Source organism: Dama dama, chromosome 7 (genome assembly GCF_033118175.1).
Source record: "Dama dama isolate Ldn47 chromosome 7, ASM3311817v1, whole genome shotgun sequence".
In the NCBI taxonomy this organism is placed as follows: Eukaryota; Metazoa; Chordata; class Mammalia; order Artiodactyla; family Cervidae; genus Dama; species Dama dama.
The window spans coordinates 47,104,622-47,131,388 of NC_083687.1; the positions used below are offsets into that span (position 1 = coordinate 47,104,622).

General features: G+C 44.7%; 2 protein-coding genes across 2 annotated transcripts; one reads left to right on the forward strand and one right to left on the reverse strand.

The window, feature by feature from the left end:
* Nucleotides 1-1,010: 1,010 nt before the first annotated feature.
* On the reverse strand, nucleotides 1,011-12,390 carry PAK1IP1 (PAK1 interacting protein 1). Its single transcript, XM_061147638.1, has 10 exons — nucleotides 12,131-12,390; nucleotides 9,305-9,467; nucleotides 6,598-6,718; nucleotides 6,451-6,525; nucleotides 5,799-5,851; nucleotides 4,955-5,100; nucleotides 4,754-4,851; nucleotides 2,714-2,813; nucleotides 1,842-1,965; nucleotides 1,011-1,700 (listed from the first exon to the last, which is right to left on the reverse strand). Exons 1-10 carry the CDS (start codon nucleotides 12,212-12,214, stop codon nucleotides 1,495-1,497), a joined length of 1,170 nt encoding a protein of 389 aa, XP_061003621.1. The 5' UTR covers nucleotides 12,215-12,390; the 3' UTR covers nucleotides 1,011-1,494.
* Nucleotides 12,391-19,621: 7,231 nt separating this feature from the next.
* On the forward strand, nucleotides 19,622-22,413 carry C7H6orf52 (chromosome 7 C6orf52 homolog). Its single transcript, XM_061146302.1, has 4 exons — nucleotides 19,622-19,629; nucleotides 19,895-20,069; nucleotides 21,425-21,470; nucleotides 22,096-22,413. The coding sequence occupies exons 1-4, from the start codon at nucleotides 19,622-19,624 to the stop codon at nucleotides 22,251-22,253; spliced, it is 387 nt and encodes a 128-aa protein (XP_061002285.1). The 3' UTR covers nucleotides 22,254-22,413.
* Nucleotides 22,414-26,767: the final 4,354 nt, after the last annotated feature.

Sequence of the window (26,767 nt, forward strand, 5' to 3'; positions counted from 1 at the left end):
GTGCTATAGGTCGGCAACTGCAGTGGCTAGGAACCTGATCCTTGTAGAGACAAATGGCAAGTGAGTTTTTGGCAGCATACATATTCTAAGAGAAAACTTTACCACTCGCAGCAACGCCTACCTTTCAGATATCAAAACCGAGGCCTGCGTTTACCATAGCTAACTTCAAACAGCCAAAGCTGATAGTGACTAAGACCTGAACAATTCCACTTAGGCCAGACCCTCACCAACTTAATGGAAGACTGCTGAAAAAATCGATAGGACTTGCCTTAACCAGCTGGGATGACTCAGGGATTCACTTCTCCTTAATTAGGGGCAAACTTCAAACCTTACTTAAGCTCACCATGATACTCTCCCTGCCTTTGACACTTAAAGGAACGAAACCACAGAGATTTAATTACCTACAGTCCTAGGCCCTGGTAGAACCATTATTTGATATAAGATACAAATAAATAAGATATAGTTTTAAGACTACCTTTGTTAGAAGATGAACTAAAGCCTATGGCCATACCACTCTGAACACACCCGACCTCATCTGATCTTGGAAGCTAAGCAGGGTCAGGCCTGGTTAGTACTTGGATGGGAGGTTAGCCAAGTGGTTTTTTTTTTTTTGATGGGCTGAAACAGATTTAAAATAAAGGAAATGTCACTTCCCTGTCTTAACATTTCCTTGTCATCCACTGGAAATAGAACAGTTTAATCACATTTGGCAGCCTCTCTTTAACCTTCTGTTCAGAGCCCTGAACTTCAGCATATGCATTATACATACATATTTATCTACAGCTTTTAAGCTTGTCTTAACATACTTCCTGGTATGAATGTCTTTTTATACCTTTTGTTATCAAAATGAACAAAATCCTCATTAAAATTACTAGAACCACTTGAAGACGCCAAAAGTAATGCAGGTTTTTCATTCTCCCCCTACTTAAGAAGAAAGTCTAAAAAATAACTCCTTTATCCACTTCTGGTAAGAAATGTGTTCAAGATTTTCTATTATTTAAGCCACAATATTTTGATAAAGATCTTTATTTGCTTTACACAGCAGTAAAAATTATATATTATAGGCTGCATGTGTGTGGGCTCAGTCATTATTTCATGTCCAACTCTTTTGTGAGCCCTCTGGACTGTGGTCCACCAGACTCCTCTGTCCATGGGATTTCCCAGGCAAGAATACTGGAGTGAGTTGCCATTTCATTCGCCAGGGGATCTTCCCAACCCATGGATCAAACCTCTGTCTCCTACATTGGCAGACAGATTCTTTACCACCGAGCCACCTGGGAAGCCCATATTATACATTAAGATACTATATATCACCATGATATATAATTTATATTGCCTATCAAAGTTTTACCACAGTTTTTAAAAAAAAACCTGAAAGTGATTTTTAAGCTGTACATTTTCTTCAAAAGAAGAAATTCCTAGCTTTTACTTAGGGGGGAAAAAAGTATATTTGAAAAAGTTTTTCTGGTAGGAAAAAATCTGGGATTCACTGCATCATTCATATTTTTTCTTTTTTCTCTTTTTTTCCGACATTTCCACCGTTTTTCTCTTCTTGGCTGACACCAGGCTGTTTCCCTTCGTTGGCTTATTACTGTCACCAGTTAGGCTACATTTCTCTGCGTCTGGTTTTGGCTGCCTTTCTTCCTCCTGGATTGCATGGCCAGATTCCTCTTTGTTGCTTCTGAACTGTTCTTTACTTACTAAAACACAAGAGACAGTGTGTTTATAGGCGGTTTTTCCCTCTAAAGTAAAATAAGTTGAGAATAAAGTGAAGTTATCTGGCGCTCCTCCACCTCAAGAGGTAACTATTTAAATTTTTTTAAAAGATCGGTCTCACTCACCAGGAGCAGGCTCGGTGGCAGCAGGCAGGCTTTCTTTCGTGTCTGTCCCTCTGTCCAGCCACACCCCAAGACATGTCAGCCTGGCGTTCGTGTTTACTTCACACAATAGAGACGGGGGAACTTTCTGTAACGTAAGAAAGAAAATGTGAGATGACATAAAGCAATCTGAAATAATTATTTTATTTTTCCATAATCAAGTTAATTAAAAACTCACACAGCATTTTCTTGAGTATAATAGGAATGCTGTTTAGAAAATACTTGTGACCTTGACTCATGATTGGTTTGACTATGTCCACCAATTTCTAAGATGCACTTCGCTAAGGAAAGGCACTGTTTGCTCTTGTTCAGTTCCAGGTTTTAACCAAGAACCCTGCACAAAGCAGGTACTCAACAAACCACACTCAGAGACTGTTTTTTTAATAAGAGAATGAAGAATAATAAACCAAGACTCTGCAAAAGGGACACTACCAGAGAATTTAAGTGTCAAATTATCTGGTTCAAAACTATTGTTAATTCTACAATTGATCAAAAGTTCCCCATTTTTTTTCTAGCAACGGCAGGATTTTTATCGAACAGAAGCTTATAGAGAAGATCATCGATATACAGAAGAGAAGAAAATGCTATTTCTCTGACTGAATGAGCAGGAGTTCTGGGATCCAACCAGCTCAGACTCACCAGTACCAACCCCTGGGGCAGGACTATGGAACCCTAACTTTAAAACCACGAATATCAATCATGCCTTGAAGAGATTTTAAACATGTAAAAGATCTGTGCCCAATGAACCTTTGAGAAAATCCACCTCACTTAACTCAAAAGTCATACTGACAGTAAGACCTGCCTTTGGTTTATTTATATTGTGCTGAGACACTGACCTTGTCCTGCTTAAGCTTCCACATTTTGATGAAACCATCGCTTGATGCTGTAACAAGAACGTGATGCTCTGGAGTTTCAAAACTGAACATGTCTTTTACCCTAGGACAGAAACAGTGACACCGTAAAAGAGCCTTTCCTACAGACAGTACGATGCTGCTAGAAAACTTCTAGGCACATAATCTCTTGACTTTTCAAGGCTTAAGGTATTTCCAAACGGCTCAACGAACAGTGCCAAAAATTAAACATGCCTCACAATCCCATGAGTTGGTCTGAGTCATTTTCAGGGTCTAAATTCCAAGATAGAACTGACTACCAACCATACCTTAAGAAGGACTTGAAAAGATGATAAACAACTATAAATAGTCAGATTATCAGGAATAAAAGTTAATTATCAGGAATTAAAGGAAATAAAGATATTTAAACTCCCTCCACCTCAGGAAACTATATTGAAAGACAGAGGTGACCAAGGCCTCTTCCCCTTGTCCTCATGGCCTACCACCCATCTGAGCTACTATCATCTTCTTTCTGGATTACGGAGTAAACTCACTGGCCTCTCGGCTTCCATTTTTGCCCTCTAACAACTTTCTAAAAAATCAAACAATGTTATTCCCAGGCTTAAAATTCTACAAAGGTAGGTTCGGTTTCAAAACACCACAAGAGGGAGGAAGTGGCTGGGACATAGATAACCCAACACCTACAAAGGCACTTGATATAAAACTCAAACTCCTTCCCACAACATGCCAGGCCCAGCCCCATTTGGCTCCCTCTGACCCAGTGAGGGTCTTCTATCTGCTCCTAAAATACACCAAGCTCTCTTCTCCCTCAGAGCCACTGTGCCTACAATTCTCTCCCTTTGAGAAATAGTTCCTTTATCCCGAAGGGCTCATTCCTCCTTCCCCGATCATCCCATCCAAATAAGTTACCTGTGTTATTCCCAAATCGTAATACCTATTTTCTTCCTGTTAAGATTACCTGAGTTCTTGTTTATCCTGTTTGTTGCCCCGAGAGAAGATAAGAGCCAGGAGAGTGCAAGCTCCTGCTGCAGTTTTTCATTACTGATGCTCAGCGAATACTTGTTAAATGAACGACTAAATACCCAGGAAGAGCTATATGGCCTTGAAGAATAGGCTCCCTTCCCCAAACTAGGGCCTGTCTAGTGAGTACAGTATTCTATTTGTAAAGAGAGATTTCTCAAAGCTAAACCATGATTTAGAAAATGAAAACTAAGAGTTGTTTGGGACTTCCTTGGTGGTCCAGTGGCTAAGGCTCCATGCTCCGAATGCAGGGGACCTGGATTCGAACTACATCCCACATGCCACAGCGTGCTGCAACTAAGACTCGGAGCAGCCAAATAAATAAATAAGCATTTAAAAAATAAATAACCAAGAGTTGTTTGAAACTTAAAAGAACATGCAAATAAAACACATTACATGATCACCATTGTACAAAATTACAGCAGAAAAAGCAGGGGCAGAGTCAGACAGAACTGGGTTGGTTCCTAGCTCCATCACCTAACAGGGGGGTAAGCTTGGTCCAGTTATTAACCACTGACCCTGAGACTCACGTCTGCCTGCAGAGGTACACTGAGCAGTAAGAGGTAACGGAGATGGGCGCAAGGCAGAGGTCAACATGTCATTTATTTCTCCTGCAGGAAGAGCAGAGTGTGGGAAAGGGCCAGGGGACAGGAGAATAGAGGAAAAAAGACGAGTGGTTGGGGCAGAGCTAATTTTTTTCCCCATTCAAGTATGAATTGAGGGTTCCAGGCTGCAAGTATAATGAAATCATTGAGAAAATAAGTCCCTTGTGCCAATGACTAGTCCTGGTGACGACTTCACCACTTTTGCATCACTATGGCCGAGACAACATTCCCCATCCTCTTGGGGGAAAAAAATCAGCTATGTAGATATGTCTATTCACAGTCATTCACAGAATTCGCAGTTATTCACAAAAAAACGTCTGCCTTATGAAGTTACTGCATTTATAAGAGACTCTATACATACAAGCACACAGAGATTAGTGTGTTAAAAAAAAAAAAGTACCTGTTTTCATGAGCTTTAAACTCAGAGAGGCATGTTAGCGAATCACAGTCAAAAAACCTTACAACCTCTTCATCTCCAGCCACTGCGAGGACAGATTCCTAACCGAGGAAAAAAAACAGAACATAACACCCAGAATGTCATCAACAATTACGACCACCACCATATACACTCAACTCCCAGCACTGACTTCCGATCACTTACTGAAAGAAACGTAACAGAAGACACTCTCCTTTCATTTGTGATGGTGCCACTGACGGACGCAGTGTCAAGCTGATAGACATCTATTCTGTTCAGTATGACAACTACGTATTTCTCTCCTTTTGGGGACCATTCCACTATGTGAGCATCTGTAAGTTACAAGAACAAAGCTGTTGTATTTCATAGATAAAAAAAGAAACTGATCAGGGTCATAAAGAAATAGCAAATATTTACATTGTGCTCTTTCACATCCATTATCTCATAAAACCTTCACAGCAAACTTATGATGCTTATTTTGTGAGTAGACTTTAGACAAGGAACTGGTGTGAAGAATCACTAAGGTCATGCAGCTCCTAGGTGGTAGAGCCATGCCAATAATCCCAATAGAAAGAGAAGGAAAAAAAAAGTGACCTGAGGCCTATACTCTCAGAGAGAACCACCACCATGTAAGGAAATAACTGCAAGTGTGTGGACACGAGAACTTATGTGTATAAACATTAACATCCTATCAAATTTTTAAATGCATTCTAAACAAAAACACTCACTTTGGGCTTCCCTGGTGGCTCAGTAGTAAAGAATCCGCCTGCCAATTCAGGAGATGTGGGTTCAATCCCTGATCCGGGAAGATCTCACATGTCTAGGAGCAACTAAGCCCATGCGCCTCAGTTATTGAGCCCTTACGCCCGAGAGCCTGCGCTTCACAACAAGAGAAGCCACTGCCGCAGGAAGCCCACACACCGCAACAGAAGAGCAGCCCCCAGTCGCTGCAACTAGAGAAAAAGCCCTTGTGATGATGAAGACCCAGCACAGCCAAAAATAAATAAAATTAAAAAAAAAAACCACTCACTTTGTTTTATGTTTTTTATGAATGCCGATCTTCCCTCCACAAGGTTCCATGTTCTGCAAAACAGGAAGCTCATTTACTACATGATCACTGACTGCCCGGGTGTAAAGCTAAGTTTAATGAACACACAGAGGAACATTTACTACTTGGCCATTCAGAAGAACTGCCCTCTTTCTTACGGCAACCCCCGAAATAGTTCTTATCAAGCAAGATTAAAACTCACTCTGTTTCCACAGACCTTTCCTCTGCTGAGTTCACTATATTTTCAAAAGGTTTGACTTCTCAAAATACTTCTTTATATAAGACCCCTCTCTACTCCACAGCTGACGACTGTAACGTGGCATGTGTGTTTGAATTTAGAGCCTTTCATTTTCCCCCTTTCCTTATGAAAAGGTTCACGAGCGTTCAGCTTTGCCCTGGTGTCTGACAATGGCAGACAGTATAGAAACAGCACCAACACCAACTTCCCTGCGGCTCAGATGATAAAGAAGCTGCCTGCAATGCAGGAGACTTGGGTTGGGAAGATCCTCTGGAGAAGGGAAAGGCCACCCGCTCCAGTATTCCGGCAGTACAGCTACGCCAGGGGGTGGGCTCTTACATTTGAAGACCAAAGACCACAGCTTAGTAAAGGTGCTCCTGGACCTTCACGACTCACCTCAGTGTCTTATCTGTACCCACAGACAGGGCCAACTTGCCAGATGGATGAATGGAAAGGAAGGTCACGTGTCCTCTAAAAGGAAACTGACAGTTAGCCCCCAGCTTGACTGACACCTGGAGACCACGGAGGGGAGGCAGGACTCACTTGTGAGCTCTGATCGACTTCAGGCACTCCCATCTCTTTGCGTCCCAGACACAAATGAGGCCGTCCTCAGCCCCGCTGATCAAGTGCCTGTTGCCATGGAATTTCAGGCAAGTTATCGTGCCTGTGGAAAAACCAAGCCCGACAGTCTCTGTTACGTGTACGCACATCTGCAGCTGTAGTGCCAAGCCACGGCTGTAATCCAGTTAAACTGTGTTTTTACAATCAGGCCACCAGCCTAGATTTGGCCTGCTGACTCCTCTGGCTGCAAAGTCTAAATATTTATATTTTCTCTTTTTCAGAATAGAGTATGGACCCCTGGGTCAGTGCTGTCTCTGCACAAATCCTGATCAATTCTTCACATGGCCCTTTATACTGAAAGTCAAAGATCTGTGAGGAATAATTGTGCACAGACCCCCGCTAAAAACCAAGAAAAACATGTGGGCCTATGTACTCCTCACAGTGGGAGACTCTAGCCATGTCTACCCGCATCTTCCTCCTTCACTGCTGTCTTATTTCTTATTTTGGAAATGTTGCTTTCCCATGTCTCCTATCTTCTGCCCATGATTCCACCTGTTACCTGGAGAAGAGCTTATGTACTACCAGCCGTTCGAAAACAGCAGTCGTACAAGAAATGAAGGAAATCAAGAATCCTGCTTCATTCATCCCCTATCTAAACTCTTCCCAGGCCAATCCCTTTCTTGAGGTTGAACATCTGTGCAGACCAGGTACAGACCAGACTTGTTCAGCTTATGTCTCCAAGCCCAAGGGAGGGAGAAGCCTTCCCTGTACAAACTGGGACTAGGAGACAGAGGAAAAGGAATGCACGCTGAAATCACCCAAAGCTGAGCTTCTGCCGAAAAGCAAGACACTTGTCAAAGCAGCTAAGGACTATCTCACAGGGCACGTAAGGGGGACACTGATCACTCCGAATTTCTGCTACAAACAAACAGCAGACTCTCGTCTGGTGAGAACCTCTGAAATAGATGAAAGATGGTTTAAGAAAAGGGGTACTTGTCTTATTTGCCTTTTGTTGCAGAAAACTAATTTCCTCGGGCAAGTTTTTCCAAACTAAGCACCTGAGTAAGAGATTCTCCTGTCCTGAGCTCCACCTTCCCCTTCTTCTTCTGGAGCACACATGAAACCCCTCCTTCTCTGTCCCCTGGGAAAACACAGTGACAACAGCGTATGATGCTCAACAACAGGGGCTTCCCTGTGGCTCAGCTGCTAGAGAGTCTACATGCAATATGGGAGACCCGGGTTCGAGCCATGGGTTGGGAAGATCCCCTGGAGAAGGGAAAGCTACCCACTTCAGTATTCTGGCCTGGAGAATTCCACGGACTCATGGGGTTGCAGAGTCGGACACGACTGAGCGACTTACGCTTCACTGGGAAACAAATCACCTGTTGGGTCCGTCTGTCTCTTGATCCTGCTGCTATCCTGGTCAACTTCACCATCAGCGTGAAACCCCAGCCATGACTTGGGGATCACCCCTCCTGACCTCCTTGACTCCAGTAACCTCCACCTCCTTGCATTCCAGTTCCTCACATGTTTATCCCCTGGAGCTTTTCCACAGTAAGTCTCCAGCTCTAAGAATCTATCCCAACCACAAACGCTCACCGTTCCAGCCCCTTCCGGCCTTCCTCCACTCACACTCGCCTGCTTTTTGTTTGGAGATCTGCAGATCCTTGACACCCCACTCTCTCTAGGCCAACAACCTATTCTTTCTCCAAAATCCTCAGTTCCCGTGTAAATCAATCCTTCTCTTGCACACACCAAGTAATTTTCCTTTGTCTACAGAAGAGTGCATAGCCTACTGCCAACAGATGTCCATTGACAGCTTCCAACTCCACAGGCAGGCTCTTGGCTGGTTCTTGGGGTCTGTCCCACACTCACACTGCCAGCAGTTTCCTCAGGCCTGCACTGCTCTCTGCCCCGTTCAATCCCAACCTCCTCCACTCGAGGTCCCTTGGGATCTGACCCCACTACGTCTCCAGCCACCCCAACCTCCACGTCGACCTTCTCAGAACACCGAGCTCCTTACACTTCCCCAGGCGCACCAGTGGTCAAAGAAGCACAGGCTCCAGATGCAGGTTCAGGTTCTAGTCTCAGTGCTTTGTGACCGAGGGCAGGTCCTGTAACATCGCTGAGCCTGGCGCACCAGTGGTCAAAGAAGCACAGGCTCCAGATGCAGGTTCAGGTTCTAGTCTCAGTGCTTTGTGACCGAGGGCAGGTCCTGTAACATCGCTGAGCCTAGGCTTCCTCTTCTCTGAACTGAAGACACAGCTGGTCTCTCCTGGCACAGCGCTGGGTACCTGGCCCTCTCCCAGAGAGCCAGCTTCTACCATGACGCTGCCACTATGCCCCTCACACGGCCTGCCCTGCCCCAAGCGTCCTTTTCTCCACCTTGCCAGTTTCACCTGCCCAACAACTGACCTCTTCTTATAAAATAGTTCATTTTAATGTCATTTTAAGGAAGCTTTCAGTCAAAACTTGCTTCTTCCTTCTGCCCCACTAGACTGAGTAAAGTGCTTCCATTCTGGCCCAATACAGACTGGGAATAACTTAAGGATAAAGAACCACACTTTGTCCACTTCTGTATCTCTTAGCACAGAATCTGCTCCTTTGAGACACTTACATGAATTGTTGAGCTGAAGTCGAATCGTAAATTGCCTCAACACTGTTATCTTAAAGGATATGATTTTCTTACCATTGTGATGCATCAGCGCCCCATGGTCTACTTTCTTTTTCATGTCATAAATGTGAATGGTTTCATCTTTGCTCCCGGTGACTACGAAGCGGCTGTTGACAGCCACTGCTGACAAGGAGGCAGTGTGGGCGTGGTGGGTGAAGTCGGCCACAGGAGCCCATTTCTGAAGAGAAAAGCACACGGTCAGTGCAGCGCCACGATCACATCACAGTTCTCTACAGACAGGGAAGTGGCGTCACGATCCATGAAAACTGAATGGATTCTACGAATGGAGAAAAGACTACGCGGTGACAGGCAGGTTCAGAGAACTGAATAAAGAAAGGACAGTAAGAGAACGAGAAGGCAACACTGAACACCGTAACTTTAAAAACAATTATGAAGACTGGACTGGAGCTTCCCAAGTGGCTCAGCAGTAAAGAATCCACCTGCCAGTGCAGGAGATGTGGGTTTAATCCCTGGGTCAGGAAGATCCCCTGGAGGAGAAAACGGCAATCCACTCCAGTGTTCTTGCCTGGGAAATCCATGGGACAGAGGAACCTGGCAGGCTACAGTCCATGGGGTCACAAAAAGCAGGACAGCGACTGAGCACATGTACGGACGAACACTGGGCTACGGGGACTTTAAAATCTCATCCAGTCCCTTAACTCCTCAGCAAGTTTACTTATCCCATTCACTCAAATGTCCAAATTTTGATTTGAATTTATTCACTTAAATACCGAATGACTATTATGTGCTTGGCACCATTTTTCACAGTGAACAAAATACACAGAGCAGTGAACAAAAGAAACAAAAGCACGTATTCCAATGAAGCGTCATTCTGTAGGACTGACAAGACAATATGGTATCACACAGAGATAAGTATCTATATAATGACAGGACCTATAAAGAAAAACAAATAGGATCTGCATTAATACCAATATAAGCCCTAGAAAATGACCAGTAATGAGATCTCAAGACTTCTATGCTTGCTGCAATGTAACACTCAGATTGAATGAATGTGATTTGCTGAGTGCAAAGAATGACCACTGAATACACACACATACCCCAACCCCCATTAAAGGAGATGCATCATGAAGCATTAGCAAAATAAATAAACCAAGGAAGAAATAAATTCACCTAACTTGTTCGAATACACTTAGGAAGTATTATAAACTAATTCCTAAAAAAATGACAGCAAGATAGTCCTTCTGTCAATCATTTGAGTGAAGGTGCAACACTCCTGAGGGGCTGCTGTGGCCATAAATCAGAGAATAACCTTTGTCTGGACATCTTACAGAAGGAAAATTCATCATCCGGGCTACTTCCTGTTTAGGTTTAGAGGCAGTACTAGGTTAATGGTTAAGAGCTTTGAGTGAGAGGGGAGGGAGGCTCAAGAGAGAAGGGATATTCGTATAATTATAGCTGCCTTGTGGTGTTGTAGGGCAGAAGCCAACACAACAATGTACAGCAATCTTCCTCGATAAAAAATAAATTAAAAAAAAAAAAGAGCTTCAAGCATCGGAGACAGCGTCAAAGGTGAGTCCCAGGTCTGCCAATTATTAGCTTAGTAACCTTGAACAAGCTACTTAACCTATCTCAACTTCTGGATCCTCACCTGTAAAAGGGGGACAACCTCATCTGCCTCAGGGGGTTGCTGTGAGAACTACATGTCTACAACATGGAAAGCACCATTATTACAAACACTAACACCATCAGTAGCATCATCTTCTGAGTATTTAGAACATGTCATCTTTCAACCAGAGGCAGATGAATAACCAGAGTAGACAACAAAATAAACAAAAGCAATTTAGCTAAGCTACATACTTCCAATTTTCTGTTAATTCAAAACTGACACCTCAACTACTTCATAAATAAGTACTCAATAATCTCTGGGAATTCCTTTAGAGGGAAAACACAGTAATGGTCTAAAAATTTGATCTTATTTCTAATAAGAAATTTCTCGGTATTTCCTAACTACCTGTTTGAGTACTCCCAATTTACTTAACTTTTATATTCGTACACTTAGTAAAATACTTAACATTTTTGGTGTTGTTCAGTCACATCAGACTCTTTGCAACCCCGTTAACTGTAACAGGACAAGCTCTCTGGGGTTCTGTAGGCAAGAATACTGGAGTGGGTGGCCATTTCCTTCTCCAGCAGATCTTCCTGCACAAGAGACTGAACTCTCGTCCCCTGCACGGGCAGGTGGTTTGTCTACCACTGAGCCCCCAGGGAAGCCCACAATACTTATCATACTTTACTGTAACCTTTTCTCTACGTTATTTGCCTTCCTCATCATCTCCCTACATGGTTAAGCTCTCCAATGCAGAATCCATACCTATGGGTTCTTCGCACCTTCACTGCAAGTAATGGTCCCCACCGGAAGGGCCCAATGATGAACTGGTGTCATTTCACCAACGAAGCGTTTACCTGAATCCAGCGCGAAGAGTTTGCTAAAATTCCAGGACAGAAACTCAGGGAAATAGCGAACTGTTCTTTCAACTTAAGGGAAAGCCTCTTAAATTCATAATCGACGGCTCACTGGCCCCTTTTGCAGAAACGCAAACTTGCTTGGTGCACCGTAGTCAGAATGTTCACTACAAAAGCCAGATACCACGTCTCACTAAATGCCTTCTCCATGCTTCAAAAGACTAAGTATATGTTCTAAATATATTCTCTCTATATATTCTACGTATACTCTAAGTCTCTTGAGTTTCATTCATCGATGAACCCCTAAAACAGCAGACAGCGTGTTCCTCTGAGGTGCTGTTTACCTAGGCCGCTGGGAACAAGGCCTGACGCCCCGCCGCCCCACCACCGGAGGAACCTGCGGGCGCGGGCTCTCACCTCGTGGTGGCCGTCTGCCTCGGGCTCCGGGTGTACAGCGAACCCAAAAAGGACCTGCTCGTAGCATCCAGCAACCAGCTCCATCCAGCGGCTCACGCGTCTCCTCCTCAGCGAACCCGGCGCAGCGCAGAGCGGAAGTGACGAAGGCGGATGCGACGGAAAAGAGGGTCCTTCCCGGGTCGGCGCTCAAGTTACGTCAGGCCCGTGGGGCTGCCTTTTAGATGCCTGCATCCATGGGGGGCGGGGGTTGGTTTCCGGGATAGACGATCAGGCGGAATTTCCAAGGAGGGAATAATGAAGGACGCCCCATGACAAAGATGCCCATTTCAAGGAGGAACAAAACCTGGGCGCCAGCAAGCATTTTCGAAGGAGCCTTGCGCTAGGCGCTTCTGAGACTAGTGGGCGGGACAGCCTCTGCGGAGGCCCCGTTTCCGGGGCGTCTACGGAAGGGGCGGGTACTTCCGGTCAGGGAGGGAGGCGGGGAGCGGGCCCAGTGTAGCCGAGTGGTGTGTGTCTGTGGATCCCAGGCTGTGATGGCTGGTAGAGAGTTACGTCTCCTAGTTGTGCTGGAAGCCGTTTCTCGGACTCATTCTTTGTAACCGGGCGAGGAGGGGTGGCCTTTAGGGTTCGCCTTGATCGGAGGGGTCCGGTTCCTGCGTTCCCACCCGGGCCGCATAATCTCTCCGAGCACCTTTCCTTCCTCTTGGTTATGGCTTGACGAACCCTTAAGGACTCGTCGGCCAACGTTGTAGCACATTCAGGAGAAGGACGAGGACCCTTTACTCGAGGGGAGTAAAGACAGTACTTGGAAGATGACGGATCTAGTCGTCCTTGGTGAGTTTCCGGAAGGGAATCTCATTTAATTTCTTTTCACCACCTTTCCTGAGTTAGCTGCAAAGTCAAACGGTAATAAAAGCCAGTATGAGTCGCTCAGTCGTGTCCGACTTTGCCCCGTCTCCTGTGTCCGTGGGATTCTTCAGGCAAGAATACTGCAGTGCGTAGCCTTTCCCTACTCCAGGGGATCTTACAGACCCAGGGATCGAACCCGGGTCTCCCGCCTTGCAGGCAGATTCTTTACTGTCTGAGCCGCAATGAAAGCACAGATAGTCCTAGTTTAGATTTGAGATTTTCGTGCGATACAGAGCTTCAGAGACGTGTCAGGAAGGACAGCTTCGTACAGACTTCCAACAGAATAAATCCCGGAGCGTAAAATGAGCCTCCTAAGCACCCTACCGGTGAATATGACGGATAGGAGGTTGAAACATACATTGCTGTCGACCTTTCAACCCGCCCTTTTAGACCTTAGTACAGTCCTATAGCGCTTAGGCTCTTGTCTCTGAGGACGTCTGTTCACCGGTGTTCTGAATCGTCAGTACGTGTGTAACTCAGGTTTGTTTTAATCGATGCTGGTTTGGGTCTTGAACAAATGAGCTCATTTTGGTTGTCATTTCAGCACAAGGAAAGCCTCCTGCGCGCTTTGGCCGCTCTAAATGTTGGGACTCCTCAGGCACTGAAATACCAGCTCATTCTTAGTCACCTGAAAACTGTGTTCATTGTTTGACAGTACAGGCACAGGTGAGAGAGATTGCAGGTTCATTTCCAGACCCTCCCATTAACGTGTCACACAAAATCTTTTCTTTCCCAGTGTTAGGTTTATATTATACTGCACTCTGTTAAGTGTGCCGTCCCATTATGTTTTGGGCTTCCCTGGTAGCTCAGTTGGTAAAGAATCCGCCTGCAATGCAGGAGACCGGGTTTAATCCCTGGGTTGGGAAAATCCCCTGGAGAAGGGAAAGGCCACCCACTCCAGCATTCTGAGCTGGAGAATTCCATGGACACTCCATGGAGTCTCAAAGAGTTGGACGTGATGGAACCACTTTTACTTTCACCATTATGTCTAAGAAAGGCATAGTCTTTAATTGAAAAATATTTTATTGTTAAAAAGTGCTATCATTTGAGGCTTCAACAAGTCCTAGTAGCAACGTCAGAGATCACTGCTCGCCATAGAAAATAGGCTAATAATGATCAAGTTTGAAATATTCTAAGAATTACCAAAATATGACAGAGGGACGCAAAGGAATCAAATGCTGTTGGGAAAATGGTGCTTACACTTGCTCAATGCAGAGTTGCCACAGACTTCTGATTTGTGTTTAAAAAAAAGCTGGATCTGTAAAGGACAATAAATTGAAGTACAAAAAGAGATACGGCTGTAATTCCTTCATTTTGTGCTAGTTATTTAGTCACAAATTGTTTTACTTTTTAAATTATTTTCCTCTATCTTGCTTGTTCTGGTGGCTCTTTCATCAAAGAACCACTAAGTCAGAGTGTGAATTGCTCTAGGGGTGTCCCCTGGGCATGGAATGAAGTAAGGAGGACATTTCTTGAAGTTTCATTTTCTGTTTAAATACATGATTCTTTGCATATCTTTATTTAGGAGGAAGTGGTAGTCTCCCTCATGCAAAAAGAAAAGAAACACTGAATAAAATTGTTTCAAAATCATGTACTTTATGTATTTCGTCGCTTCAGGAATCCCCCTGGTGCCCTGCCTTATTACCCCAGTGAAATTTCAAATGCTATTTGAAAAGAATTAGTATTCATTTGAAATTAATTTTAATATATCATGATAATGGTAATTATCATAGTCAGCATCTATTACTATGCTTGTCAATTACAGTCTGATACATAGATTGTCACACTTTTCCCTGCTTAAGTATCTGTCGCATTGTATTTTAAATTAAGTTTTATTGAAGTAAAGTTGAGTATCTGTCACATTTTAGAGAAGAACCTTGTGGCTTAAGAAAGTCTTTTGCTCCAACCAGGAGACTTGTAGAGTAGAGTGAAAACCACAGTGCAAGCAACATAAACATAAAATGGTTTACTCCTCTAATTTTTTTTTTATTGTAAAAAGTTAGTGGAGCCAGGCATAGAGCTTAGAAGACCTTAGAGCATCTGGTCCTGGGGCTCCTAATGGGGGAGAATCGATGGATAAGTTTCGGGGCTTGTGAATGCCCTGGAATTATATGCAAAATTGTATATGTATGTTTATGGAAGAGAGCATTCATAGGATTTCATCACATTTTCAAAAAGATTAATGCCTCTAAAGCTAAAATACTCTAATCCGGTCTGAGGATATAAATGGAGAAGTAGGTCCAGAACTCTTTCAAAACCACACAGCTCAGTAGCAGTAGACCCTGGTGTTGCTGCTGTTCACTTTTCCTTGGGCTCCAGCGTTGTCTCTTAACAAAGAAGAAAAGTGGTTTTTCTCTGTCTAAAGAAAAACACACAGTGCAATACATATCTGCTCAAATGGATTCAAACAGCATATACTTCCTGCCAAGCCTCCTGTTCTCTTCAAACACAGGATGGAAAAAGCCATTCAGTCTCATTCTCAGAAAACTGCAGTTGCCAAGAAACCACCAACCCTTCCACGATAAGGCTTAACTCTAAAGCACAACGGGGTTTCTAGTTTTGCATTTAGATTATTGTTAGGAAAGCTTTTTGCGCTTGAGCCAGGCATTGATTTATTCATTCATTCAACCAATATTTAGTGAGCACCTGGCTTTGTTTGGTTTGCTAAAGAAAAAAAGCCAGTCTTCGTTTTGCGGGGTGGGTGAGGGTGGTTAGAAGGTCGATATACTGAGCTAAAAGCCGGATACAGTGGAGAGAAATCGGCCTTGTTAGAAATCTCATGTGAGTCTAATGTTGCTGCTCTGTTACCCTCCCTTCACAGTGTCACAGGTAGTAAGTCCGTTAAATCTGGTGACTACGGAGATTGCGTGTGCTTGTATTCTCAGAGGACTTTGGTCTCCTCTGCATGTAGAGCTCAGGGAGGCAAACAAAGTGGGCTACTTTCCCTGGACCCAGACCTGAAAGAAATTTGTTTCACCTGCTTCATGAGAATAATCCAAGTGAACTATGGGAGGTTTGCGTTTGAGACTGTTAGAGATCAAAGGAACGTTTGTGAACTCTTCCTTGTCACCATCATTTAAAATTCTGCCTGAATTTCCATCTTCATCTCTGAAGTCTTGCTCGTAGCATCTGGCCCCTGCCATCTTCCTGGGTGGGTGCACATGCCTTACAGATTTCCTCGCAAATACCAGCCTCCTTACCACCGTATCATGAAGGGTCAGCTCCCACGTTGCTTTACCACTACCGCTCCATCTCTCACTCAGCCAAAATTCTCATTGTCTTTTTTAAAAATCTAAAATAGAAGGAAAAAAGATAATGCTTTTCTGAAAGAATCTTAACTGATAACATGAAGTTTGATTTCTAAGCTGCTAAAATATTTAAGAATTTTTTTTTCTAAAAAAATACAATAAACTGTGAATACAGAAAAAAAAGAAAAAAAGAAGCAGGCTCACAGATAACAGAACAAACCAGTGTTACCAGTGTGTGTTGGGTGGGGTCGGGGGGCAGGGGAGGTACAAACTGCTGGGTGTAAGATTGGCTCAAGGATGTATTGTACAACATGGAATATAGCTATCATAGCTGTTAATGGAAAATAACCTTCAAAATGGTATAAAAAATTTTAGGGAATTACTATTTTTTAATGTTTCAGTTTTCCGCTCCTCGCTGCCAGTTCTCATTAACTGTGCCCATTGCTGCTATGCTCTGCTCAGCTGTATTTGACTCTGTGACCCCATGGGCTGTAGTCCCCCAGGCTCCTCTGTCCATGGGATTCTCCAGGCAAGAATCCTGGAGTGGGTAGCCTTCTCCAGGGAATCTTCCCGACCCAGAGATTGAACCCACATCTCGGGCATTACAGGCAGATTCTTTAGCCCTGAGCCATCATGGAAGCCCCAAGAATTATTTTTAATTTCGTGTAATTTACAGCAGTGGCTTAAACAAGAGATTTCTTTCTTAAGACAAAGGCTTTTGGAGGCGGGTTGGTCCAGCATCAGGGTCTTTTCCAACCAGTCAACACTTCACATGAGGTGGCCAAAGTATTGGAGTTTCAGCTTCAGCATCCAGTCCTTCCAATGAACACCCAGGACTGATCTCCTTTAGGATGCACTGGTTGGATCTCCTTGCAGTCCAAGGGACTCTCAAGAGTCTTCTCCAACACCACAGTTCAAAAGCATCAATTCTTCGGCGCTCAGCTTTCTTCACAGTCCAACTCTCACATCCATACATGACCACTGGAAAAACCATAGCCTTGACTAGATGGACCTTTGTTGGCAAAGTAATGCCTCTGCTTTTTAATATGCTATCTAGGTTGGTCATAACTTTCCTTCCAAGGAGTAAGCGTCTTTTAATTTCATGGCTGCAGTCACCATCTGCAGTGATTTTGGAGCCCAGAAAAATAAAGTCTGACACGGTTTCCACTGTCTCCCCATCTATTTGCCACGAGGTGATGGGACCAGATGCCATGATCTTAGTTTTCTGAATGTTGAGCTTTAAGCCAACTTTTTTACTCTCCTCTTTCACTTTCATCAAGAGGCTTTTTAGTTCCTCTTCACTTTCTCCCATAATGGTGGTGTCATCTGCATATCTGAGGTTATTGATATTTCTCCTGGCAATCTCGATTCCAGCTTGTGCTTCTTCCAGCCCAGCGTTTCTCATGATGTACTCTGCATACAAGTTAAATAAGCAGGGTGACAATGGGCAGCCTTGACGCACTCCTTTTCCTATTTGGAAGTGAGAAGGATAGAAAAACAACAACAAAAAACACCCTCCAGCTAAGCAGACTCCCTCTGCCCACGAAGCTTTCCTCAAGCCCCTTGTGATAGTGCTGTTTACATCTTATTAGCTAGACTTCGGCCACCTGGCCACAGGGCACATTGCTACTTCCAAATAAAATCAAGGTTCTATTATTAAGGAAGAAAAGGAAACCAGATATTGGGTGGCCCCTAACTGTGTGTGCACAGCTGCTAATCGATAACATCTCCCTTGAACACACAGGGAGATTAAATTACTAGGGTATAAGCTCCACTCTGGCACCAGTGCCAGGCACCTGCGTTGTGTATAGGAGGGGCTGGGTAAATGACGGGTGAATGGTTGAACGATTAGAATTCATCATGATGATTATTTTTCACATTACAGGTAAATAGAAACTACATTAAACATTTGAATGGGGCTTCCCAGGTGGCGCTAGTGGTAAAGAACCCACCTGCCAATGCAGGAGACGTAAGAGACGTGGGTTCGATTCCTGGGTCAGGAAGATCCCCTGGAGGAAGGCATGGCGATGCATTCCAGTATTGCCTGGAGAATTCCATGGACAGAGGAGCTGGTGGGCTACAGTCCAGAGGGTCACAAAGAGTCGGACGCAACTGAAGCGATCTTAGCATGCACACAAGCATTTGAATAGTGGACTAGTATTAAGAAGCTACAAGAAGCTGCCAGGCTCTATGTGTCCCTGTTTAGACTCAAAAGTCATTTTCTTAAGTTTTGACATTTTGTGTAGACTTGCTGCTCAAAGTGCATGGAAACTGGCAGAACCTCAGGCTCCCCTCCAGATGGAATTCAAACCCACATTGTAAACAGGCTCAGGTAAATTTGAATGGGCCTTAAAGTTTAGGAAGCAGTTTGTTGTGCTTTTAAAAAACTACTAAATTACAGAAATATTTCTTTGAAAAATTTTCCATACTTGTATTAAGGTATGGGTGTGTGTGTGTGAGTGTGAGATAGCACCACTTCTGTGGTTAGGGTGTGTGTGTAAGAGAGAGAGCACTTCTTCCCACCAGCTGGTTAAGGTGTGTGTGTTAGGGTGTTTTGGTTAGGGGGTGTGTGTATGAGAGAGAGAGCACTTCTTCCCACCAGCTGATTAAGGGGGGTGTGTGTCTTCCTGTGTGTGTGTTAGGGTGTTTTGGTTAGGGTGTGTGTGTGTTGTTTAGGGTGTGTGTGTGAGAGAGCGAGCGAGCGAGCACTTCTTCCCGCCAGCTGGTTAGGATGATGATTTCAGCCTGCAGTGGGTGTTTAAAGAAAAGCCCACTCGATGCTGATTCCAGTAGTCATTCTTTGCAAATAACTGAGGAGAGAAACATCAAGTTGTAGTCTTTGTCTTAAGCTTTTGATTAAAAGTGACTAATCACTTTTGATTAAAAGTGACTCCCTTACACATTATTGTGTTGGGGCTGGAGACTTCTGTGTGCCTCACAGTTGCCCACCACGCACTCCCTGTCTGCCCCACCCTCCCAACCTCCCCTTTCTGACGGCTTCCCGGGGGTCCGACCATTGGGGGAGGAGGCAGGCAGCTCAAAGCCCACCCCAGTTTGCAGGGGCTCCTCCAGGTGACTCCAACACGCTCCTCTTCCCAACACTCGTCTCCAATCCTCGCCAGTCCCATCCACTCCTTAACCCACCTGGAAGTCGAGGAATTAACTACCTGCCAGGAATGATCACTGCAGGTATTTCCTATTTCTGAGGCAGCTGGAAGTGCTATTTGTGGGCTTGAGAGGGTTTAGACCAGGGGCTGGGATCTTTGATGCGGGGGTGAAAACTGGATTCCCAGTCATTTTATCAAGGGTCTGGATAAATGGCTGGACAGGAGAGATGTGCAGGTTTGGGCTCAACTCAGCAGGATACTTATTACTGGTATTGGCAAAGGTGTGCCGGTTTTTCCTCTTCTGAATGAAAAGGCTGATAGTGTTCTGTTTCTTAACACAGTTTGGCAATTGACAAACTACTGCTTTGAAAATAGGTGTTCTTAAAACAGTGAAAGCAGGTATCCTCCTTACTTGGAGAAAGAAGAATCGAGTCCCGGGGCTTTGAGCGATTCTGCCTTGACTGTTGATGTCCTTCCTCTCTTCTCCCCGCTGCTCTTAGAGTGAAGCCAGACTTCCCGTCCTGCCAGCCTCACCCCTTTGGCAGCTGGTACGAACAACAGCAGAGTGGTTATCCTGGCTACAGCTCTGGCTGCGGGGCGGGTGGAAATGGACCCAACCTTTATTCTCTGTGTGAGACCTCTGTTTACCCGGCTGAGACTTCACTTCCACCGAAGGTATCTCTCCCTGGCATGGATTCTGCGTTGTTCGCATGTCCGGTGTGGGGACATCTTTTTCCTTTCTCCATGCCCTGGAGAAAGTGAAAGTGAAGTCACTCAGTCATGTCTGACTCTTTGCGACCCCGAGGACTGTAGCTCACCAGGCTCCTCCATCCATGGGATTCTCCCGGCAAGAATACTGGAGTGGGTTGCCATTTCCTCCACCAGGGGATCTTCCCGACCCAGGGATCAAACCCAGGTGTCCTGCATAGTGGGCAGATTCTTTACTGCTGAGCCACTGGTGGCTGTAGAGAGGAATGGTAATAACTTACACTGCCCTGGAGAGCCCACGGAGTCTGGAGTAACTAACCAAGATCTGTCTGGGGAGTGCTTCTGGAATTTATGTCCTTCCTTACCTAAGAAGATGATGAATTAGTCTTCTTTTCTGTAGCCTCTGCGTTTCCTCAACAGCTACCGTCTGGTCCTTAGCTGAGCCGCGGGGTTGGGATGGGATTGGAAGGCCACGAGGGGTATGTGCCCATGGAGACTTTGCAGATTGTCACCTGGCAGGAATGGCAGAGCTCCAGGTGCAGATGTGGGTGCAGGGATTGTGGAGTCTGATACCAGGGCTCTGCTATCTGGTGCCTCCCCCCAGACCCCAGGGGGCCTCTCAGATCCCTGAAACTGCAGAGAAGGCAGGCACCTCTGACCAGTGCTCCTCCTGTGTGGGTTTTCTTCTACCGGCTCAGCTCACCTGTTGCATGATTGTATTTTGTCATTTAAAGACTCTTTGAATCAAAGGTCAAAAGCTTGCTCAAGAGGGAGTTTAGTGTTGTAGATTTCTTTTTTTTAAAATAGGACTTAAAACAATTTTATTTGACTGTGCCGTGTCTTAGTTGCGGCATATGGAGTCTAGTTCCCCCGACCAGGGATCGGCCTCTAATCCCTTGCATTGGGAACACAGAGTCTTAGCCACTGGACCTCCAGGGATGTCCCTGAAGGTTCTTTTATTTATTTATTTTAAAAAATATGTATTTATTTGATTGCATCGGGTCTTAGTTGCAGTACACAGGCTCTAGCACAGATTCTCTAGCTGCGTCACATGAGCTTAGTTGCTCCTTGACAAGTGGGATCTTAGTTCCTCAACCAGGGATTGAACTCGCGTCCTCTGTATTGCAAGGCAAATTCTTAACCGCTGGACCACCAAGGAAGTCCCTATTTTGAATTTAATCAAAATTCAAAATAAAGTTTGCCTGAAAGGGATTTTAGTGTTGTAGATACTCTTTTTGAAAGCTAAATTCTTCCAGGAAAGTGTGTCAATAGCAACCCTTTAAGTAAAAAAAAATTTTTTTAAATACTGATTTTCATTGTAGGAAACCACACCTCTAGCTGAAAACCAAGATGAAGATTCACTCGAAGGTAAAAGAAGCCTTACGCTTAGTTAAAAACAAAACTTACCCTTTTTCCAGGTCCCTCATTCACTTAGCTGGCTATAAACTGAGAGATCCTACTGGAAAGTTCCAACGTAGGTCTCCCTCGCTTGGTTTCTGAATTAATTGTTATAAACCATTTCTTCGTTTCTATCAGTCTGTTAACTGAACAGAGAAAGCAGCATGTTATTTTTCATAGAGCCCTGTCTTAGGGATCTGGTCCTGGCTTACTCCTTGGCGTCATATCCACCCAGGTCCTCATGCTAGAAACTCAAGACTTGCCCCCCGCCCCCGCCCCATCCCTTTTCTCTCTTCTGCTCCAAGTTGAATGCATTTCTGAGTACTGTCCATTTGTCTCCAAATTCTCTCTCAATTCTGTCCATTCTCTCCATTTCTCCCATCATCTACTCATTGAATCCGGTAGCACCGCTTTTGTAGCTTCAGTTTCTGTTTTTAAAGTCTTATCGAAAGTAAACATGCAATTTAAAAAATTAATATTAAATATCTGCACTATTTCCTGCTGATGTTTTTTAAAAGCTCTGGTTTTAAGCCATTTCTTATATGTGTCCTGTAAAACTCTATTTTTTCCCCCTATGTATTATTGGCTTCTGTAGATCCGAATCTCCACTTGAATATTGAGGAACTCAACAAAGAGTTTATGGTGAAAAGTGAAGAGCTCTACCAATCTCTCATGAATTGCCACTGGCAGCCTCTCGATACAGTGCACTCAGAAATCCCAGACAAGACCCCCCAAGAGCAAGATGCTTATTAAGCTACCCAACTAACATATAGATTGTGTCTTGTTTTGTTTCTGTTTTAAAAATAGTTCTCTGAGGAAGGCACTGGATTGTGTATGTAAATATAGATTCCCAGGACTTAAACTTGATTGAGATGACAGAATGTAATGTAAATAAACTTTACCAGCACGTTCATTTCTGGAAGTGTGTTGTATTATGTGGGTGCCAGCAGAGGTCACATCCAGCTTCCTTGGTGACTCTGGTAAAGAATCCACCTGCCAACGCAGGAGACTCAAGTTCCATCCCTGCGGTGAGAAAGATCCTCTGGAGAAGGAAATGACAACCCACTCCAGTACTCTTGCCTGGGAAATCTCATGGACAGAGCAGCCTGGCGGGCTATAGTCCATGGGGGTCACAAAAGAGTCAGACAAGAGTTAGCAACTAAACAGTAACAACAGAGAAGAGAGGTCACAGAACTATCAAGTTAGACCAGGCTGTGCTGTAAGGCATTTGAAAATAGGTGTCCTAAAACAACATTGTAAATCAACTATATAAAACTATATGAAAAAAAGAAGGTAATGAATTTAATATGCCATGGGCCTGACCTAAACTGATGGTGACATTAGCTACTCTGATATATAGAACGATTTGCTGCTTTCCTCTATTCACAAACACTGCAAGCCTTCTCACCTGCATCTGGTGTAGAAAAATGTAGATTAGAACTAGATGTTTGATCTCCATCGCCAGACCCTCAGGCTCTCCTATGAGAGCACTAGATGATAGAAGACAGTTGAGTCCTCAGCATGGAAAAAGTGTGCTTGATCAAAGCAGCCTGTCAGCCTTCTGAGACAGAGCACGTGGACCCCCAGAGACACCATTCTGCAGCTTCAGTGCGCGGGTTGATGAGCACTTTCACTCTGGGGTTTTACTCTTGAGGAGCACTTCTGCCATCATGCCAAGAAACCCACTCAAACCTAAAGATGAGAGGTCATGTGGAAGGGAACTGGGGTGCCCTGGTAAAGAGCCAGCACAGAGCCTCACTCACCTGACATCTCGGACTGTCCACTGACTGTACCCCCAGGAGGGAGACCAGCAGGGGGGCCAGCCCCTAGAGTTGATCCTGTTTTCCACGCCAGCCCGGAGAGTCCCACATACCGGGGAGCCTGGGGCGCTGCAGTCCACGGGGCCAGGAGGAGTCGGACACAGCCGAGCACACAAAAAGATTACACTATGATCTGACAGGGGCGTGACAAAGACACAAATGAGCACGGCAAAAATGTGAATTTCGAGAGTCAATATTTGTCGTTAGAAAAGTGACCACAAATCCACGTTTTCTTGCATATTCGTTGTCAAGAAATAGCCAGTTTGTTTCACTTACATCCATCTTACATACAAATAAAAAGGCAAATGCTTTAAAAACGTGTCTAGGGGATTCCCTGGCAGTCCAGTGGTTAGGACTCCGTGCTTTCACTGCTAGGGCCTGGGTTTGGTCCCTGGTTGGGGAACTAAGAGCCTACAGGCCTCGTGGTGCAGCCATAAAAAAGAAAAAATACAGGGGGCTTGCTTGATAGCTCAGTGGTAAAGAATCCGCCTGCCAATGCAGGAGACATGGGTTCAATCCCTGGTCTGGGAAGATCCCGTATACTGCGGACCCACTAAGCCTGTGTGCCACAATTATTGAGCTTACACTCTAGAGCCGGGGATCCACCATTACTGAAGGCTGCGTGCCCTGGAGTTCCGCAACAAGAGAAGCCACCGCAGTGAGAAGGCCACTCACTGCAGCTAGAGAGTAGCCCCAAGTGCCTGAAACTAGAGAAAAGCCCATGCAGCAAGATGACCCAGCACAACCCAAAACAAATAAAATTAAATATACATATATATATATATGAAGGAATGAGTGGAAGCTTCCAGCTCAAAAAAATCCTACATAAACACAGCAATATTTTCTTTACCCCCATTTTATATTGGTGGAAACTTTTTAAATGGCATTAGCCTAGATGACCCCCACCCCTTGGAAAAATGTCTTGATTCCCTACCAAGATAGGAAAATTTCCATAGGTGGTAATGACTGCAGCATCAGTAAGTTTCCTATGCCTTCAAATTATTTCTCTACTAGCCTGTCCTATTTAAGTCACTCTGTTGCTTTTTGTGGCCATTATCCTCAAAGAATCTGTTAACGACTGTGGTTACTTTTTAAGCCATCATTCTTCCACTGAGTCATCTGATACACAGCCAGCCATGCAGGTGGAAAGTCTAATTCAGAGGCTTCCTGCTGGGTCCTTTGTGAAAGCCTCTGAGGAGTGCTGATCCTGGGGTTATCACGCCTCACCTGCTCAGAGATACCCGTCAAGAACCAGAGTTTCAATCTGTGGTCCTGGCAGTCATCGGTGCTTTCCCTCCTCGTCCTTCACGACCCATTACACCTATTTAGTCAGAGCCTAAGGAAATGAATCTAGAGTTTCCCAGCCAGCAATCTGCGATCTGCAGGACACGGTTTACTGTTCTACCCTGCTGCTTTCCCCACTAGTTTCTTCGTGCTCTGGCTGTGGATTTGCTCTGTTCCCCATCCTTTTCTTTTATCCCATTCCCATACTCTAGATAAAGAATATACAGACTTGTCCTTTTCTCTTTTTTTAAATTACATTAAAACATTACTTATCTATGGCTGCGCTGGGTCTTCATCGCACTCGGGCTTTCTCTAGTGATGCAAGTGGGGCTACTCTCTTGTTGCAGAGCACAGGCTCCCAGGTGCAAGGGCTTCAGTAGGCGCCCTTCAGAATGTGGGATCTTCCAGGACCAGGGACGGAACCCGTGCCCCCTGCACTGGCAGGCGGATTCTTAACCACTGGACCACCAGGGAAGTCCCGATGTTTCCTTTCCATAGTACCATCTTCATCAGGAAATGGTATTTGAGACCAGTCCAGTCTGTTTCCCTCATTTGGTTTAATGTGAAGGCCCTCCATGTTACTGGGACACACCTTACTCATCTGGTCTGTCCAGTACAAAGGTAAAAGTCACCCGGCTCCAACTCTCAACACACAGCCAGCACAGAATTAAAAACCAAACTAAACTGGTTTCGATCACTGAACTTTGATTTTGTAAGACGTTAACCTTAGACGTTGAGTGAAAGGTCTGCACAAATTCTTTATACCCTGTTGGCAACTTTTCTCTGAAGTCTATAAAGTTTTTTTAAATACGACAGTTTGGAAAGGCATCAGAAACCTTCCATTTTGCCTTCTGTACAGTTGATGCCCTGAAGCTCACTAATCATTCACTTTAATGGAAATAAAAAGCCCGAAGCTCATAAATAATTCACTTTCACTTTGACTCACTTTTTCAGTAGTTCACCTAATAGCCTCAACTCCTAATCACATGCTTGAGGCTCACTTTTACGTTTGACACACGACACAGCTGTTGGTTTCTGAATTTTGGTTCTTTTCAGAAGAACCTGGTGTGTGTGTCTGTGTCCGTGTGCACGCTCTTGATTGTGTCCAACTCTTTGTTTCATGAGAAACGCTGGGCTGGAAGAAGCACAAGCTGGAATCGAGATTGCCAGGAGAAATATCAATAACCTCAGATATGCAGATGACACCACCATTATGGCAGAAAGTGAAGAGGAACTAAAGAGCCTCTTGATGAAAGCGAAAGAGGAGAGTGAAAAAGTTGGCTTAAAGCTCAACATTCAGAAAACTAAGATCATGGCATCTGGTCCCATCACCTCATGGCAAATAGATGGGGAAACAGTGGAAAGAGTGACTGACTTTATTTTTGGGAGCTCCAAAATCACTGCAGATGGTGACTGCAGCCATGAAATTAACAGACACTTACTCCTTGGAAGGAAAGTTATGACCAACCTAGATAGCATATTAAAAAGCAGAGGCATTACTTTGCCAACACAGGTCCGTCTAGTCAAGGCTATGGTTTTTCCAGTGGTCATGTATAGATGTGAGAGTTGGACTGTGAGGAAAGCTGAGTGCCGAAGAATTGATGCTTTTGAACTGTGGTGTTGAAGAAGACTCTTGAGAGTCCCTTGGACTGCAAGGAGATCCAACCAGTGCATCCTAAAGGAGATCAGTCCTGGGTGTTCATTGGAGGGTCTGATGTCGAAGCTGAAACTTCAATACTTTGACCACCTGATGCGAAGAGCTGACTCATTTGAAAAGACCCTGATGCTTTGGGGGCAGCCTGGGGGCAGGAGAAGGGGATGACAGAGGATGAGATGGTTGGATGGCATCACCGACTCAATGGACATGAGTTTGGGTGAACTCCGGGGAGTTGGTGATGGACAGGGAGGCCTGGTGTGCTGCGATTCACGGGGTCGCAGAGTCGGACGCGACTGAGCTACTGAACTGAACTGAACTTTGTGACCCCATGAACTGAGGCCCACCAGGCTCCTCTGTCCATGGGATTCTCCAGGCAAGAATACTGGAGCGGGTTGTTATTTCCTTCTCCAGGGGATCTTCCCGATCCAGAGATCGAGCCCGTGTCTCTGCTATCTCCTGCACTGGCAAGTGGATTCTTTACTACTAGCGCCCCCTGGGAAATCCCT